The sequence below is a fragment of the Ambystoma mexicanum genome, chromosome 11 (assembly GCF_040938575.1).
Source record: "Ambystoma mexicanum isolate Mex_15411 chromosome 11, UKY_AmexF1_1, whole genome shotgun sequence".
Classification (NCBI taxonomy): Eukaryota; Metazoa; Chordata; class Amphibia; order Caudata; family Ambystomatidae; genus Ambystoma; species Ambystoma mexicanum.
The window spans coordinates 831656560-831672201 of NC_090934.1; the positions used below are offsets into that span (position 1 = coordinate 831656560).

Consider the following 15642-nt stretch of genomic DNA (forward strand, 5'->3'; position numbering starts at 1 on the left):
TTCGGGCCTTCTGTTTTTTTACCTGGTGCAGCAAGCTGTTGTACCATATTGATCACAGTCTGTGGAATTCTCCTCCAAAGGTCCTGACCAGATAGCTCCCATAAATGTCACTTCCTTGTATTGGCCCTATATTTTCTTTAGATTAATAGCCCACTCCCTGTCCTGAATGTGTGCAGTTTCTTTAGAGCCTGCTCCACGTTCCATTGTGTGTTTCCTGTAATAATTTTATCATCAATGTAGTGTGACATCCGCACATTCTCCAATTTTAACATGGCTAAATCACAAGAGTGTAGGACTGTGCACATACCCTGGGGGTAATTTTAAGAAAGTCCATTGCCTTTGCCCCACAAAAATACAAACTGATACTGACTTGTTCATCAATGTCAATGGAAAAGAAAGCATTTGCAAAGTCCACTACTGCATCCCTACTTCTCGGCTCAATACTTTCATAAGTATCACAGTATCAGGCACTGCTGCAGCAAGAGGGGGCACCTTCTTATTCAACCCTCTAAAGTCTACGTCTGCTCTTCAGGAGCCATAAAGTTTGCGCACCAGCCACAGAGGCAAATTATAAAGACAAGTTGCCAGTTTGATAATCCCTTCCTGTAAAAGGGACTCAATTGTTTCTCCTATCTCTTTATGCTCTCCTGGTACTCTCTACTACTTGATCTGCACTGGCTCAGAAGGTGAGGTAAATGTAAAAGTGTCCATTTTGCATCCCCCCCAAAATGGGAGAAACCTTTTTCACATGAACACGCCGAATTCCAAACACATATTTTCCCCAAACTCTTTCTACTGTGCACCCCAAAAGCAAATCCATACCAATGATGTTCGAAGGTACCTGGGCAATCAACACTGTTGCTGTAAATGGAGGACCTTTCCCAATGGGCATTTTGATTTTGGAAGGTGTGGCTATGATTGTTGCACCCACATACCCATTAATGATAACTTTAGGTCCTGGTGGTCTGTCAGGGTTCTCACTTATTAGTGTCACATTGGCCCCTGTGTCTTGCATCGCTAAACATGACATGTGCCTTTCCTTTGGTAAATAGTTATTGGAACATAGCATCTCCAATCTCCAGGGCTGACTCCTTTTATACTGCGAACAGCTTACCACCCCCTCAGTCCAATGGCTCAGGGGCCATCTAATGCTCAGAAAAGGTAGGGTAAATTTTCTTTTCAGGATTATTTCCCTCGCCTGCCTCTGCAACTAGTAAACGAGGGCCTGAAGGATTGTCCACCTTTTTCTGCCTCTCCTGCAATTCCTTCCACTTGCTCAGCAAAACTGTGTTAGGATTCTCATCTATCTCTTCCTTTGGGTCCCCAGCCTTCAACGGCTCTACCCATTCTTACTTTGGGTCACCTTCACAGTTTCCCCTGCTCTGTTGTCCTGATTCTCCTGACATAACTTAGTTTTCTGTCTATCTATCCCTTCTGGCTGCCCCAAAAACATGACCACTTCTCACACCAACAGACAGAAGAATGAGCAAGTTACAGGCTTTGTTGTTTTCTATGAGAAGGTTACCTCCATACTCCTACGTCCCATCCCCTTTCATCCATACTGTTTGTTGGTGTCCTGCTGCAGGGATGCGGCCGGTACTATTTTGCCTTACAAAACATGTTTCCCCTTTAAAATTAGAGCACACCAGGGTACGGCCAAGGGCGTAACCATGCACCGCCAGCCCTGCCCGCAGGTGCCTCACCACAGTCCTCTTTTCTGCTCGGATGGGATCAGACCTACCGCACGTAGCGTGTGCATTTTTGCTGCGCACCAGTTTTTTCCCTGTTGTTTTTCATGTTTTCTTTGGCCTCCGGTTCCTCACTCCCTGACGTATGGTGTACAGCATACGCATTAACATCTTGTCATAGATCTGGGTCGGCGGGCTACCACGCCAGACAAATATTAGACAGGGCTTCTGCCACTTATACACCAATGGATGCTTCCACTTATACACCAATGGGCTGCTGCCACTTAATTCACCAATGGCCCCCACCACTTGTACATCAACGGCTGCTGCTATGTCAGCTCCATCACAGAGGAAATCCGTCCCAAGCAGCATCTAGGGAGCAGTTCTTCAACCATTTTATGCTGTTGATGAAGTCCCAACAGATGACTGCATCTTAAAGAATTTGATCAGGGAGGTGGTTCCACAGGCTCAGCTACTGGGGCCCAGTCAGATCCTCAGGTTTTGGTCCAATGCCTCGACCTCCTCTTCTGCTACCTCCTCCTCATTATCCTCCTCCATAACCACCAACTCCTCCTCCACCACCTCCTCCGGTGATGATGTTGGCTCCACCAACAGAAACAGCCCCTGCTGAGCCCATTTAGGCACTCAATACAATTCACAGTATGACTCCAGGGCCCGATGCTCAGGGAGTAAAGTCTCCCCATCGAGATACTGATGAAGAGGATGATCAAGATATGTCATACTCAGCAAAAGCATTTCATGACTGCATGTCCGGTCTTGCTGAGTTTTTAGGTGAACCTGTACCTCACCAGGAACAGGAAGAAGCAAGGGTGTTGTCTGAGATTTGATTTCTAAGACAAACTAACCATTTGGGTATTTTTTTGCAAAAGCATGTTTTAGCAGCATCAAAAATACCTGTGGCTCAAGTACCACTGTATTTTTGCTACACACTCGTGTTTGGACGCAAGGTTCAGGAAAATGGAAGGTGAACATGTGCTATTAGCCTCGCACCACCAAGCACATTCTTCTGTTGTAGCCATGGCTTTGCTTTACTCAAAGCCATCATCAGGGTCTTCTTCCTCAGCATCATTGGCAACAGCTTGTTTATCCAGAGAGGATAAGAGCTTGGAGTCCTTTGCAAAAAAGGTATATTTGAAGGCAGGTTTGCATCTCAGGCAAGCTAATGCAGACCCGCTGCTTGCGGCAACAAACCAGATGTTATGGTGCGAAATAGGGGATTTTCACCTGATCTGTCAGTAGAATGAGAAGTTGCCTTTAAAGCAGGTTTATCCGAAGCAAAGGGGATTGCCCAGGGTATCCTGGAGGCATCAATATCGCACATAGATCCAGCCAGCAGAGCCATGTGTATTGCAGCCGATATTAGAAGGTCTGCGTGGATGCACACCACTACATTTCAAATGAAGTGCAGGACAGGATACTAGATCTCCCTTATGAGGGAACATACCTATTTCATTCCTCAACAGATGAGGAATTAACCAAGAATAAACCAAGTAACCCAGACAGCAAAGTCATTGGCGATCTTTTCCAAACCATTGCCAAAGCAATTTTCAAGATCCCAACAAAGATCTGAGCATAGGCCCCATTCCTTTGGAGGGTTTAGAGGGTTTCACGACAGAGAACCAGGTAACAAGACCTCTTATGGTAGAAGGAGTCTGATTTCATGAAAGTGGCTCCATTCTGTCAAATCCCACATGCAGAAATGATCATCACAGATTCTTCAATGGAAGGCTGGGGAGTGACCCTGCCCAGTCATTACAATTTATGGGAAATGGGACGTTCAGAAAAATTTCCACATAAACTAGCTGGAGCTGTTAGCGATTGCACAAGCACTAAGAGCATTAAAGCGTATCATAACCAACAACGCTGTTCTCATGAGGACAGACAGTTTCACAGCAATGTAATGTACTACATAAACATGCAGGGTGGAACCGGGTATCCACTTCTCTGCAGATTAGTAGTAGATACTTGGAACTGGGCTGTGAGCCACGGCATTTACCTCCAGGCCATGCCTCTTCCAAGGGGGGAGAGTACAGGAGCAGACAGGCTCAGCAGATAGGGCTTCACATCGTACAACTTGGTACTAAATCGTGTAGTGCTCAGCAGAGTGTTCAAATCCAGAGGTAGACCTGTTCATAACACAGGAGAACACCAAATACCCCTATACATCTCATAGATGGGTCAGGACGTGAGATCTCTGGGGGGATGCATTCCACATTCCTTGGGATGGGATGTGGTGTTACGCGTTTCCCCCAACTTCATTGATTCAGAAAGTCCTTTGCAAGCTCAGGGTCTCAGCAAATTGTACAATGATATGAATAGTCCCACAATGGCCAATGAGAGTTTAGCACTCAGATCTCCTGCAGTTAGCCCATAAGGAGCCAATTCAGTTACACCTCTTAACCCAAGAAGCAGGGCAGGGGTGATTCATCCAACCCCAGAGAAGTTAGCACTCAAGGCTTGGTTCCTGGGGAATTAACATTGGGTCACTTGGGTCTTTCACAACAAAACTTGCAGCTAATTCAGCAGTCCAGGAAAAAATCCACTCGGATACAATACAAGAGTAAATGGTCTAGGCTTTTCTTCTGGCCTAAAGACACCAGTATCACCCTATTGCAGTGCTAGTTAGACAATGTATTTTCTTTTTCATCTCACCATGCCCAGTGAGAAGTACAGGTGGCTACATGCAGAACCATAGGTCGCGTACATAAACTCTGAACATCTGCTGCTATTGTCAGCTAACCCAATAGTGAAAAGGCATTTTACAAGAATGTATCCCCTGATTTCACATCTGCATCCAGCATGGGACTTGAATATTGTGCTGGTGAAACTGGCTCATAAGTCATTTCGAACCAATGGTATCCATCAGCAGTAAATCTGTCACGTGCAAACCACTATTCTAGTACCCTCAGTGAAATTCAATCACTAGTGTCTAAGGAGCCGTGCACAGTATTTCATAAGGGGTCCTTAGAACCCACCTGGGTTTTCTTCCTAAGTGGTATCAGCTTTCCATCTTAACCAGGAGATAGTACTTCTTACTTTTTCCTGAATCCCACCTTGGAGGCAGATAAAGTGTTGCATTGTCTACATGTACGCAGAGCTTCACAGTTCTACTTGGACAGGAGCATGCATTTCAGAAAATCCGACACCCTGTTCATCACTTTGGGGGCTCCTCTCCAGGGTCTCATGTATCTAAGGTAGCCATAGCCAGATGGCTAGTAATGGCTACTTCTGAATCCTACAAGCTACAGGAGAAACAATTGCCAGCAGGAATGCATGCATATGCGGCCAGGGCTAAAGCCACAGCTGTGGCATTTCAGAGAAATGTAGCATTGGATGTCATAAGTAGGGCTGCCACATGGGATTCACCTTCATAATTTTGCAAGTATTACTGCCTTGACACTAGTGTGAGATCAGATGCAGCATTCAGACAGGCAGTTCTTAAAAACTTGCTTTCCAACACTTCAGAATATGTTTGCCTGCTCCCTGAAAAATGGTGCTTTGGAATCACCCACACAGTATGGAGGGAAGGGAACAGGACATAGGAGTAATACATAGTTACTCACTGTAGTGACTGAAGCACTCCTAGTCCATAGTCCCCTTTCCTCCATACAGCCCACCACCACCCCCTTAAAAAAGATAGTTATTATACGAGTCCTTCTCGGGATCGATGCTACAAAGCGGACTGAGGTGTGACGCCGGTGGGCGGGGCCTGGTTACACAAGCGGTCACGCCCTAGCAGGCTCTAAATTTAAAGGGAAAGCATGTTTTGCAAGGAAAAATGGTACCGATCCATCCCCTACACCGGGACACCCACACACCACATGGGGAAAGGAGAATATGGACTAGAGTACTTCAGTCACTACAGTGAGTAACTTTTTATTTCTTTCCCAGGGTAGCTTCTGAATTTCACCTAGGTCAAACCAAAATATTTGTCAGTCTTCTGTTCGCCTCCTTATCCTTCCAAGGAAGAGTAAAGATTCCATTGACTCAACTCAAAAAGAGCTCTAAGCTTCCATTTGGGCAGATCTAAGGATTACAGGAAATTTTGCTAACTTTGTGTGGTGTTTGCAGGAGCCTGACAGGGATCTGCCGTCTCCAAACAAACTATCTTTCAATGGACCAGTCTCTGCATTTCTGAATGTTAGAAACTGACAGGAAAAGACATACCAGTAGTTATTAGGGCCCACTCTACAAGGGTTGTAGCAGCTACCTCAGGCTTGCAAAGGGGAGATTCAGCCTTAGAAATCTGTGGCAGCCAACTTGGCACCCCTCCACACTTTTTCAAAGCATTACTTCCTGGACTCCATGGCTTCCCGGGATGCCTATTTTTGGTAGAGCAGTCCTGCAAATAGTGATGGTGTGATTGCATTCTTCCTTGCTCTCTCCCTTCTGCAAGTCTGCAAACTGATATGGGAGTATATCTAAGGTGTGAAATCTGTGGAAGGATGCAATCCATTAGAGGAACAAATGACTCACTCCTGGTGGATTCTCATCCCACAGATTCTTCATCACACTTCCAAACTGTTCCACATAGCTAGAGCCTCAATGACACTTCAGAGGTAAGAACGAATCCTGTTTGTTTTGTTCACGTTCCCAAAGTTGCTGAGCATGTGGGAGAAAAAGATTGAAGTGAGATAACGGGATGTGGTGTTCATTAAATCTGAGCTGGATGGTGTCACTTCTGGAGGAATGGAGTAGACTGTTGAGATGGCTTTGCATTTAGGCTACGGCTTAACTCAGAGTCTCCCCCAGTTGCACAGCCCATAAGCACAAACATGAGATCACAGCAGGTATCAAGAATGAGATCATAAATTACATCATGGGTGGCAGTGACCGTGTGTCTACGAGTTACGATGGTCACCACTTCCCGCACCCGCCAAATTCCATGGGTTTTGCTGCAATCAAATGGATCATTTTATCTCTGCCTTAACGAAAGTGCTTTTAATGTCTACATAGATAGATAAGATAGATAGATAAGTATCCCCATTGTTCTTTATGTTGTTTCCTTAATACATTATAGTATTGTGAAGCATGGTTTCTTAGTTTCTTGTAATCGATACATGGAAAAGGGATTTTTCGAACTTGTCTTCATCCAAACATATGGTTGTTCCCGTGTTTCAGTTTCTAGAATTATAATGTGCACTCATTTTTGGAGCAGAGAAAATGGTATTAGATACCGAATTTATGCTGATGTAACACAGACCGATTGAGATTAACAACAATGTCAATTTTTATGTATGATTAGACCAATTATGCATTTTATTCAGATTGGTCATTTGACACCTGTATTTGCACCTTCCTTCTTTAAGCATATTACACCATTTATATGTTTTTTAGTTCATACCTTTCCCTTCTTCCGAGCCCATTACATTACTGACGCTGTCCGTCTATTGAATGCCACACCATCCCTGGTTAACAACATTGGTATTTATTTATCAGCATTCGAGTGCACTAACCAAACGATTTGGACGGTTTTAATACTTTGAGGCATGACATGAAAACACTTTTGGTACATAATGTCCCCTTTTTACATACTTTTCATATTAGTTGTTTTTCAAGTGTCTTCTCGCTCGTCTTTTTACATCTCATTACTTTGTTTACATTTTCATGTAAAACGTGAATGACACGTCACTCGGCTGACGCACATCACGCTACCTTCATGTTTTTGAATACGTCAGTCAACATGACGACTTCCATTTCCACCTGCGCATTTTGGCAACTTGACGCGCATGTCCTCCTTTTTTTTCAAACAAACCTCACCTCCATCAGTATAAAAGGAGACACATCACGGGTAGGACGCATCTCCAGACCGGCAGATGCGACCAATCGAGGAGCGCCTTGTATAGAAACTCTATGTAAGTACTCTTTATCCCCAAGTGCTTTTCAGACCTTTTGAAGGCCACTTTAGATACTTACATTTACTTTCTTTCTTTAGTCAACAGTCGTTTTTTCGACTTTGAGCGTTTCCTGTAGTCCTCCCGCTATTTGGAGACAGCAACCAGATGCATTATGCATTCACTACGTTTTGTTGACCCTTCTTAGACATGTAAGTCTTTACATTCTTCTACTTGACTTCTATACCACTACATAGACAGTCTTTTTCACCTATTATTACATAAAACGCTCTTTGAAAACAGCATATCCTTACAGTTCTAGGTGCGGCCACGGCTGTAAAGTCTTTTCTTGACAAGAATTTCAGGATCTGGTCTAAATAGACAACTTGAGTTGAATATGAGCTGCATATTTATAGATTTTTTTCACTTTTGTGTAAAATAGGAACACCACTAGGTAGTTTCCAGGGATTTGCTCTTGAATCAATATGTGGTTACCAACACTACTTTCTAAATTGTTACTATTTGTTGAAAATTTTCACTTCATGTTTAACGGATGGGTATTATGCCATTGGCTTAATTGAATTGTTATAATGGGCCTTAAAATATGACCTATGTCCTCTTTTCACTTTGTAGAAAAATTGAAAAAATTGTGCCATTTTACCCTGAAGTAGAGTTGGTAAACTCGAAACGCGCTGGGCACCACCATGTACTATGTACAATAAAGAAAAGAATACTTGCACTGAAATCTTTATTTCTTCAAAATTCTTCAAAATTCTTCATACCTGATTAAGAAAAATGGTTTATGTACCATGAAACGTGTTTGTCAAAATTATTGTTTGCCAAATTTTGCCTATGACAGTTTACTAAACAACTAAAACTCTTTTTAGTTTTTGATCTGGTTTTCCAGATATTCGATAGTGTGCAGGGGACGGGAGTTCCCAAGGAATCTTTGGGAACAACCATACGTTTCTATTTTATGTATCCAACCTAGATGCCTAGGTTGAGTCTTTCTCCCCCGCACCTCAAATTTATCTTCAATCTCCTTACTTCCTTTGACAAATTTGATGAGATTTACATCATAAATAGGTGTGCCTTGAGGTTCTATACATCTTTCTTTTCATCCAAACATATATTAACCATGCATTTCTCATGTTCTGCAGAACACGGTTCTGCAGAACATGACTAGTCTTGATCCAACTTTTCTTCTTGCATGCCAACCAACAAATATATCAGGTGTCTTGGGTAAGTCCTAAAATAGCCCAATTAGAATGTTGATATTTGTAACCAAAAAACCAATGATCCTATTGTAAATTCCTTTATTTTAATGAATTTTCACTCATCAGTTACTGGATTTCTGCTGCAAATGACAAATGGCCTCCTTCACATTTAAGTATTGCACCCATCTTATTTGCAACACATTTTGCAGTTTCTTGTGCTCCAACATTCAAAGATTCATTGGGCCTCATTCGGAGTGTGGCAGTCGGGAAACAAGGGTGGCGGTAAGCTTACTTGCACCCTTGTTTCTGGACCGCCACACTATGAGTCTGCCTGCAGGGGCCGTAGTGCTTGGCAGTTCTGACCCTGCAGGGCGCATCTTCCCCGGTAGGCAAAGTTGTCACGGAAGCACCTGCACCGTTAGCAACGGTGCCAGTGCTTCCGTCTTCCAACTCCCATGGAATCCTATGCACCTCCACGGTAATGGGGAGTTATCGAATCTGCCGTTTGACTTCCCGCTCTCCTGGGACTTGTAATGTCCCAGTGGCACCAGGAAGTCAGCCGCTGGATTGGGTGTTTCGGGGTTGGGGGCAATCCGCCGATGGCACTGGAGGATTTCTGCAGACCTCGTAGTCAGGCCCATTGTCTATGCTACACATGCATACATACCCATGAAAGAATGTACTACTTGTGTTTAAAACATGGTGTGTCTCATCTGTCATTCTATGCAGTATTAGGACTGTGATGCTGATGAACCGGCTCTGAATCAGCACAGCAACCCTTCCTTCATGGCACCCTCACACATGATGCCTGTCTACCACCTGTAGCCAAACCCAACACCCTACCATTACCACCAACAAAATCTAGGGAAAGGACAACAAATTGACTGCTTACCACCCTATCCGGGAAGAGCGTTGCAATTTGCATAGTAAAAGAGAGAGTACTTTGTGCTTCTTCACATCACCTCCATCACATGTCCTGTCTCCTATCCTTCAAAATTTCTCATCTCCTTAAGTGTGTCCTTCTGAGGCTCTGATCCCACTGAAGCCCATCTGAATGCATCCACCCCCCTTTCCATCATGGTGGCCATTCACCTGAAGCCCATCTGCCACCGGAAGCCTCCTCCAACACCATCCTATCATCTCAAGTGATACCCGGAAGATTAGCTGCTCACCGCTCCACATCACTGGAGGTATCGTCGCCAGAGTTGCCTTATGAAGGGCACATGGAAAATAACAAAAACCTGGTGACCATTTCCAGTCCACCCTCTTCACCCTTGCCTGGAACATCTGCAAAATTGCATCTGGACTTCTTGTAGGAGGATTATGGCCTTTCTTCTCTTGGCTGCAAAACCCTGTGCAGTGTTTCTGTGTACTTCTCTCTCCCTCACTCCTCACTCTCAACCCAGAGCTGCTTCTGTTGCTATGCCCCCAGCTGCTCCTCAGTCACCTGGCCTTTTGGGTCACCCCCCTCCATCGTTCCCCACTGCCCACGCCTCCTCTGCCGCCCCACAACACTAGGAATGGTTCCTCCCCTCCCATCTCATCTCCTTGTCTATATTCCCCAATGTCTTCCATGTGGCGTGTTGGCCACATTTACATTAGATGTCTCTCCCCACTGGGTCTTGATTCCCTCCATCCCCACCATGTCCCCCAATTGAAAGGCATAAAACAGGCCAGCTGCCATCATACTTTGTTCTATATGCAATGTTCTTGTTCAAAACTAATTTCTGCTATCACCAATAAAATAGAAAACTACAAATAAAAATAACACATTTTGGTCAGTTTTTAGGATTTATGGACAAGCTCCCTTATTGCAGCAAACATTAAAAACACTATTTTATAAACTTTGCAACCTCCTCCAAAAATATATTATATGCATAGGTCTGAATTCTATTGTATTCGCAATCTTTTTATAGAGGGATTGAATTATGACAACATTGTGAGGAATTCGACCATCCGCACAGGGAGAGTGCGCTTACCTGGGCTTTTTGATTTTTGTTTATTTAAAAGGAATGAATGATGGGAGATCAACCTCCAGAAAATATGTGGGGCCATTCCCGCACTTATTATCCACGCTCATCGCACAGCAGAAACATAGTCATGTACTCCAGTGCTGCTTCCCCTGTCATGTGTAGCTGACACCTGACAGCTGTGGGTACATCAAAAGCCTCTGGCGGTGGGCAGCCTGATTAGCATTTCAAGGCGCTATGGATTTGCATCTCCATTATTACACCTTGCAGGTGGCAGCAAGTACTGAAGAATGTTAATTAGCAGGCCTCAGGGAAAGCCTGGGTGCAGGAAGTGACAATGTAGAGCAAAGACCAACACCTCTTTGTAATGCAATGTGTCCACTTGGTACTAACACCCCTCCTTGATAACGAAGGGCAGTGAATGTCCTGTCTGGAACAACACCTTTCAGAGCAGGGAAGTATGTGAATTGTAGGAGATGAAAGTCTCCCTGCTACCCCCTATTTCAAGGGAGGCCCATGTTGTGACCATGCATAGGGCTCAGTGAAATAGGGAGACACTTTGATGTACAGCAGACAGGAAGATGGGTGGGACTTAGAAGTATATGTTGTCATCCTTGTGTCTGTTGCCAAGCGCTCTGATTCTGACCTGAAGCATCACTGAAGATTGGTAGTGGGAACCCAGGATTAAGGTGGGCTTAGCCTGCACCAATCACAGGGGCCTATTTGGCTTTAAAAGATGGCTGAGCCCCTCACTGATCAGATCATCTGAAGACTTCACAGGGAGAAAGAAGGACTCATTTGGACCCGAGCTGAAGGTACAGTCTACCTCATATCTTCCGCCAGTGAAGAAAGGCCAGGAGTTCCAAGAGGGAAGCAAGAACCCTCCCCTAAACACCTGCGGACTCAGAGGACCCATCTATCAGCTCCAGAACCGGTACCCAGCCAGTAAACAGCATACCCTGATAGGTTCTGACAGCAAGCTTCCTAGGTGGGAAGTACAAGAGAGTCTCTGGACAAAGGACAAGGCCATTGCCTGCTAACACCCTCCTTAGCTTTGGGACATCAGCGTTGAAAGGACACGAGCCCTGCATAGAAGCTACGAGGAGTGCCACACGGGCATCATCCAGCATCCATCTTATTAAGGACAATTTCGAGACAGTCAAGTCCCCAAACTGCATCTGGCTGTACTGCTGACTGTTGTCACCCCGCAGTCACCACAGCCATCCGAGACGCCTCGACCAGCATTCCAGATACGCCAACCAGCACAGAGACAATGATTCTTGGCCCAGAGCCACCACACCGGACAGCCTGCAGACGTCTGTCTAGCCTCGCTTGCCGAACTGCCTGCCGCCTGGTACCGGCAGCTGTCTCCCGCCACTAACTCTGTCTCATGGACTGCAAAGCGCCCTGGAACCGCCTCAACGCTGCCGAGCAACAAGAACTTCTTCAGTACCAGGTACATTGTGGTTCTGCACGCCTTGTCATTCTGCGAGGGCCCCTAGAGACAGTTACAACCCTTTGCCCCTTTGGTGTTGAAACCAAATAACCTTGAACAGTAAGAAGGATTGCTTTACCAACTACCCTCGTGTCAGTATCCAGAGTGCATCCCTTTCCTTTGTAAAACTGTCTGTCCTCTGTGTTTATTTACAATGTGGGTTGTAATTGTAGTGTACTAGAACTGCCTGTTGTAGTAATAATAAAGTAGATATTGTTATACAACCTTGACTGGCCAGTCCCTTGTATCATTGGGTAATAATTGTATTTTTGCTGTGTTGCAACTAACCAACGATTCACGACCTTGCAGAGATAAGCCTGCAGATCCGTCCACGTTACCAAAAATTGGACAAGGTGGTCTTATAATTCACTTGTATTTCAATCTGTTCTGATCCCTTCTGGTGTACTAGAGGTGTGGGGTTGATTGCTGGTTTAGAAAACGTTATTCATCCCTGCACCACTGGTGCCCCGGAAGTGTTTCATCACAAACATAATAGGCAAATACAAATTGTGATTGCCTCTAAATGTTAAATTCTAACACATGCTATATTCACCAACCACATAACATATAATTTTCAGAGGTATCGCTGATAGAGCTAAGCTTTATTGGGTATTGTAAAACTTGATTCAGTGACTTTCTTGTATCTATTTACTAATTAAGAAACCAATATGTTTATGGTGGTATAATTTACACGTATTGAAAGTCAATTTCATGTATGTTGACTAGAACCTACTCCGCACCTTCATGTTGTATTCTGTACATGTTTACGTGCCGTTTTTTCACTTATAGCTACAGGAGGCAATGCAAAGCGTTCTGAATATTTCCAATCATCACAAAATATGCACCATCATTTCAGTTATACAGGAAGCCATTGCAAAATATACATTCTTTGTGATATTGTGGCCTTAAAAGACATATTGGGCCTCATTACATGTTTGGTGGTGTCCTGGCGGTTAATCGGACAGGATACCACCAAACGGAATTACCATTGCCACCACTTTCTTTGCCGGAATTACCGGCAGATTACAAGTGGTGGAAAGTGGCGTTAATCCCTATTCCATGGGGTCCTATAGAACTCCATGGGCGGATTTGCCGGTGTTACCAGCAGTGTTAAGACTGGCATTTTTGGGTGGTGGGGTGGCGGAATTACACAGCAGCTCGGAGCTGCAGGTAAATCCGGCCACCCCCCCACCAAACTCGTAGTTTGCCACACCAGCAAATTGACCTTGGAAACACTGAGGTACATAACTGATGTTGAACCTCCTTTATTTTCTGCAGCATGCGGCGCCTGTTCCGATCATATACCGAAATGCCAGGAAGGGGAGTTGCTCACGGTGGATGGTAATGCGACTGACAAGTGCTGCCCTGTCTATCAATGTGGTAAGCAATTTATGTTTGTGACAAAACATTCACAGTCTTTAAAAACATTAAATGTCCTGACCTTATTCACGTTGGTCTTGAAGGAATCGCCCTCATCCTTGATGTTGGTGTAACTTGTCTCATAAGCGTGTGAACCACAAGCACAATTACAAGTACAATGTACTTAATGTTGTTATGGCAAACTATTGAAACGGAAACAGCATCACATACATGTTACTTTCCTCTGTCAATCATTTAAAAATAAAATGTCACGAGCAGACAGTCTTAAAAGGTTCATGTTTTTTATTAGATGGGCTATAATTATGAATAGTTTTTTTTTCTGTTGAACTAAACTATAAAATACACTTGGTCATAACTGGCAGTACCAATGTAATGGGGTGGATACAAAAGCGGCAATGTGTATGGATATGTGCATTCAAGCACATTGATGTCAAGACATAGATCACAGGGCACTGCAATGGTTTTATAATGTTTTTAATCGTAATAGTCTCATCTCTATTTTCTTTCCACTAGCTTACCCTCTGATTTTTCTTGGTTTCATCATTTTTTTCTATACCTGTTCCTCCGCCCTTCTCATTTCTAGTTAGGCCTCCTGTGATCTCCCTTTGCTACTTCCAGCATTCAACTCATGTGAAAAGTGGCACTCTCAATCTCATTTACCACCTTCGATCTATGCCTCATCACAGCCGTACATTTCTCACCAGTCTTCATCTCACAATGATCGTATACACATTACTAAAGCTCATAGCTTTGAAAACTGTGGCCTATGAAATAAGTCATGTAATCAGTTTGATTGTTTATTTATATAGCGCCTATACACATGTTTCAAAGCACTTCAAGGCAGGGAGGGAACAAGGGAGAATACAGTGACATTCTTAAAAGTCCTTGATGCATTCAGAATGTGAAATTAACTATTGTAGTCAGCCTGACGATATTTCAGATAGAGCAAGTGATTTTGACCAAGATAAGGAGGGGGCTGGTGGTAAGGAAAATGAGACAGACAAGGGGCTACATTACTATGCCTGAGGACAATTGAGGTAGTGCAGGAATTTAACAAAAGTGGGGGCTGGAGGGTTGGAGTAAAAGGAGAAGGAGAAGAACAAAACAAGCAAATATCATACTAGGCCTGACGACATTTCAGATAGTGCTGGGGGGGGGAGGGGAGGAGAAAACAATGAGGGAGGGGGGGAACAAACAAGCGGCTATCAAACATGTCCCGAGACAATTTGTGATAGAGTAAGAGCTACTAACAGATATAGGGAGGGCTGGGGGGAGGGGAAGGAGACAGACAGGCGGCTACATTAGTATGCCTGACGACAATTGAGGTAGTTGCTGGAATTTAACGAAAGGAGGGGGGGTGGAGTAAGGGAGAAGGAGAGGAACAAAATAAACGACTATCATGCTAGGCCTGACGACATTTCAGATAGTGCTGGAAGGGGGAGGGGACAAGTAAAGGAAGGTAGAGGAGACGAACATTTGATCTATCATACTAGGTCAGGGACAATTCTGATAGTGTAAGTGCATGAACATGTAAGGCATGGAGGGAGAGGGAGAAGGGAAAGAAGGAAAGAGCAGAGGATAAACAGTCAAAACAAGCTGAGAAGCAGTGGAGAGAACAAAATAACAGTTGCAGAGGTCAGTAAAAAAACATGCAATGTTGCAGGGAACAGAAAATGTGAGCAGGATACAAAATGACGATGGGCACAGCATGGTTCAGGGCCAACCTGCGTACGAGATCCAGGGGAGGTCCAGCATGAGAGTTAAGAAGGTGACGCAACAAAAGTCAAAGTGTCTACAAAGTCAAATCTAAGCGATGGCAACAGGTAAGTGATAGTAAAACCATAGTGAATACAAGACAACTGCAACAGTGGTTATGGAAAGGGGGTGGGGGGTGGAAGAAAGGAAAGGGGGAAGGGGAGGGCAGGAGAGAAGAGATCAGGTAAAGCAGGGTGGGGGCAAGCAGGATGAGGGGCAAGAGAAGACGGACATCACTAGGGACCAGGGAAGGGGGGGGTCACAGTGGACATCACGTGGGAT

The 15642-nt window shown here is 44.4% G+C and overlaps 1 protein-coding gene across 1 annotated transcript in view; it reads left to right on the plus strand.

Moving 5' to 3' along the window:
- OTOG (otogelin) overlaps positions 1 to 15642 on the plus strand; it is a 1239067-nt gene that overhangs the window by 933805 nt on the left and 289620 nt on the right. The window contains exon 44 of the mRNA XM_069625375.1: positions 13504 to 13605. Within this exon, the coding sequence (XP_069481476.1) occupies positions 13504 to 13605 (102 nt within the window). The remainder of the gene's footprint in view (positions 1 to 13503; positions 13606 to 15642) is intronic.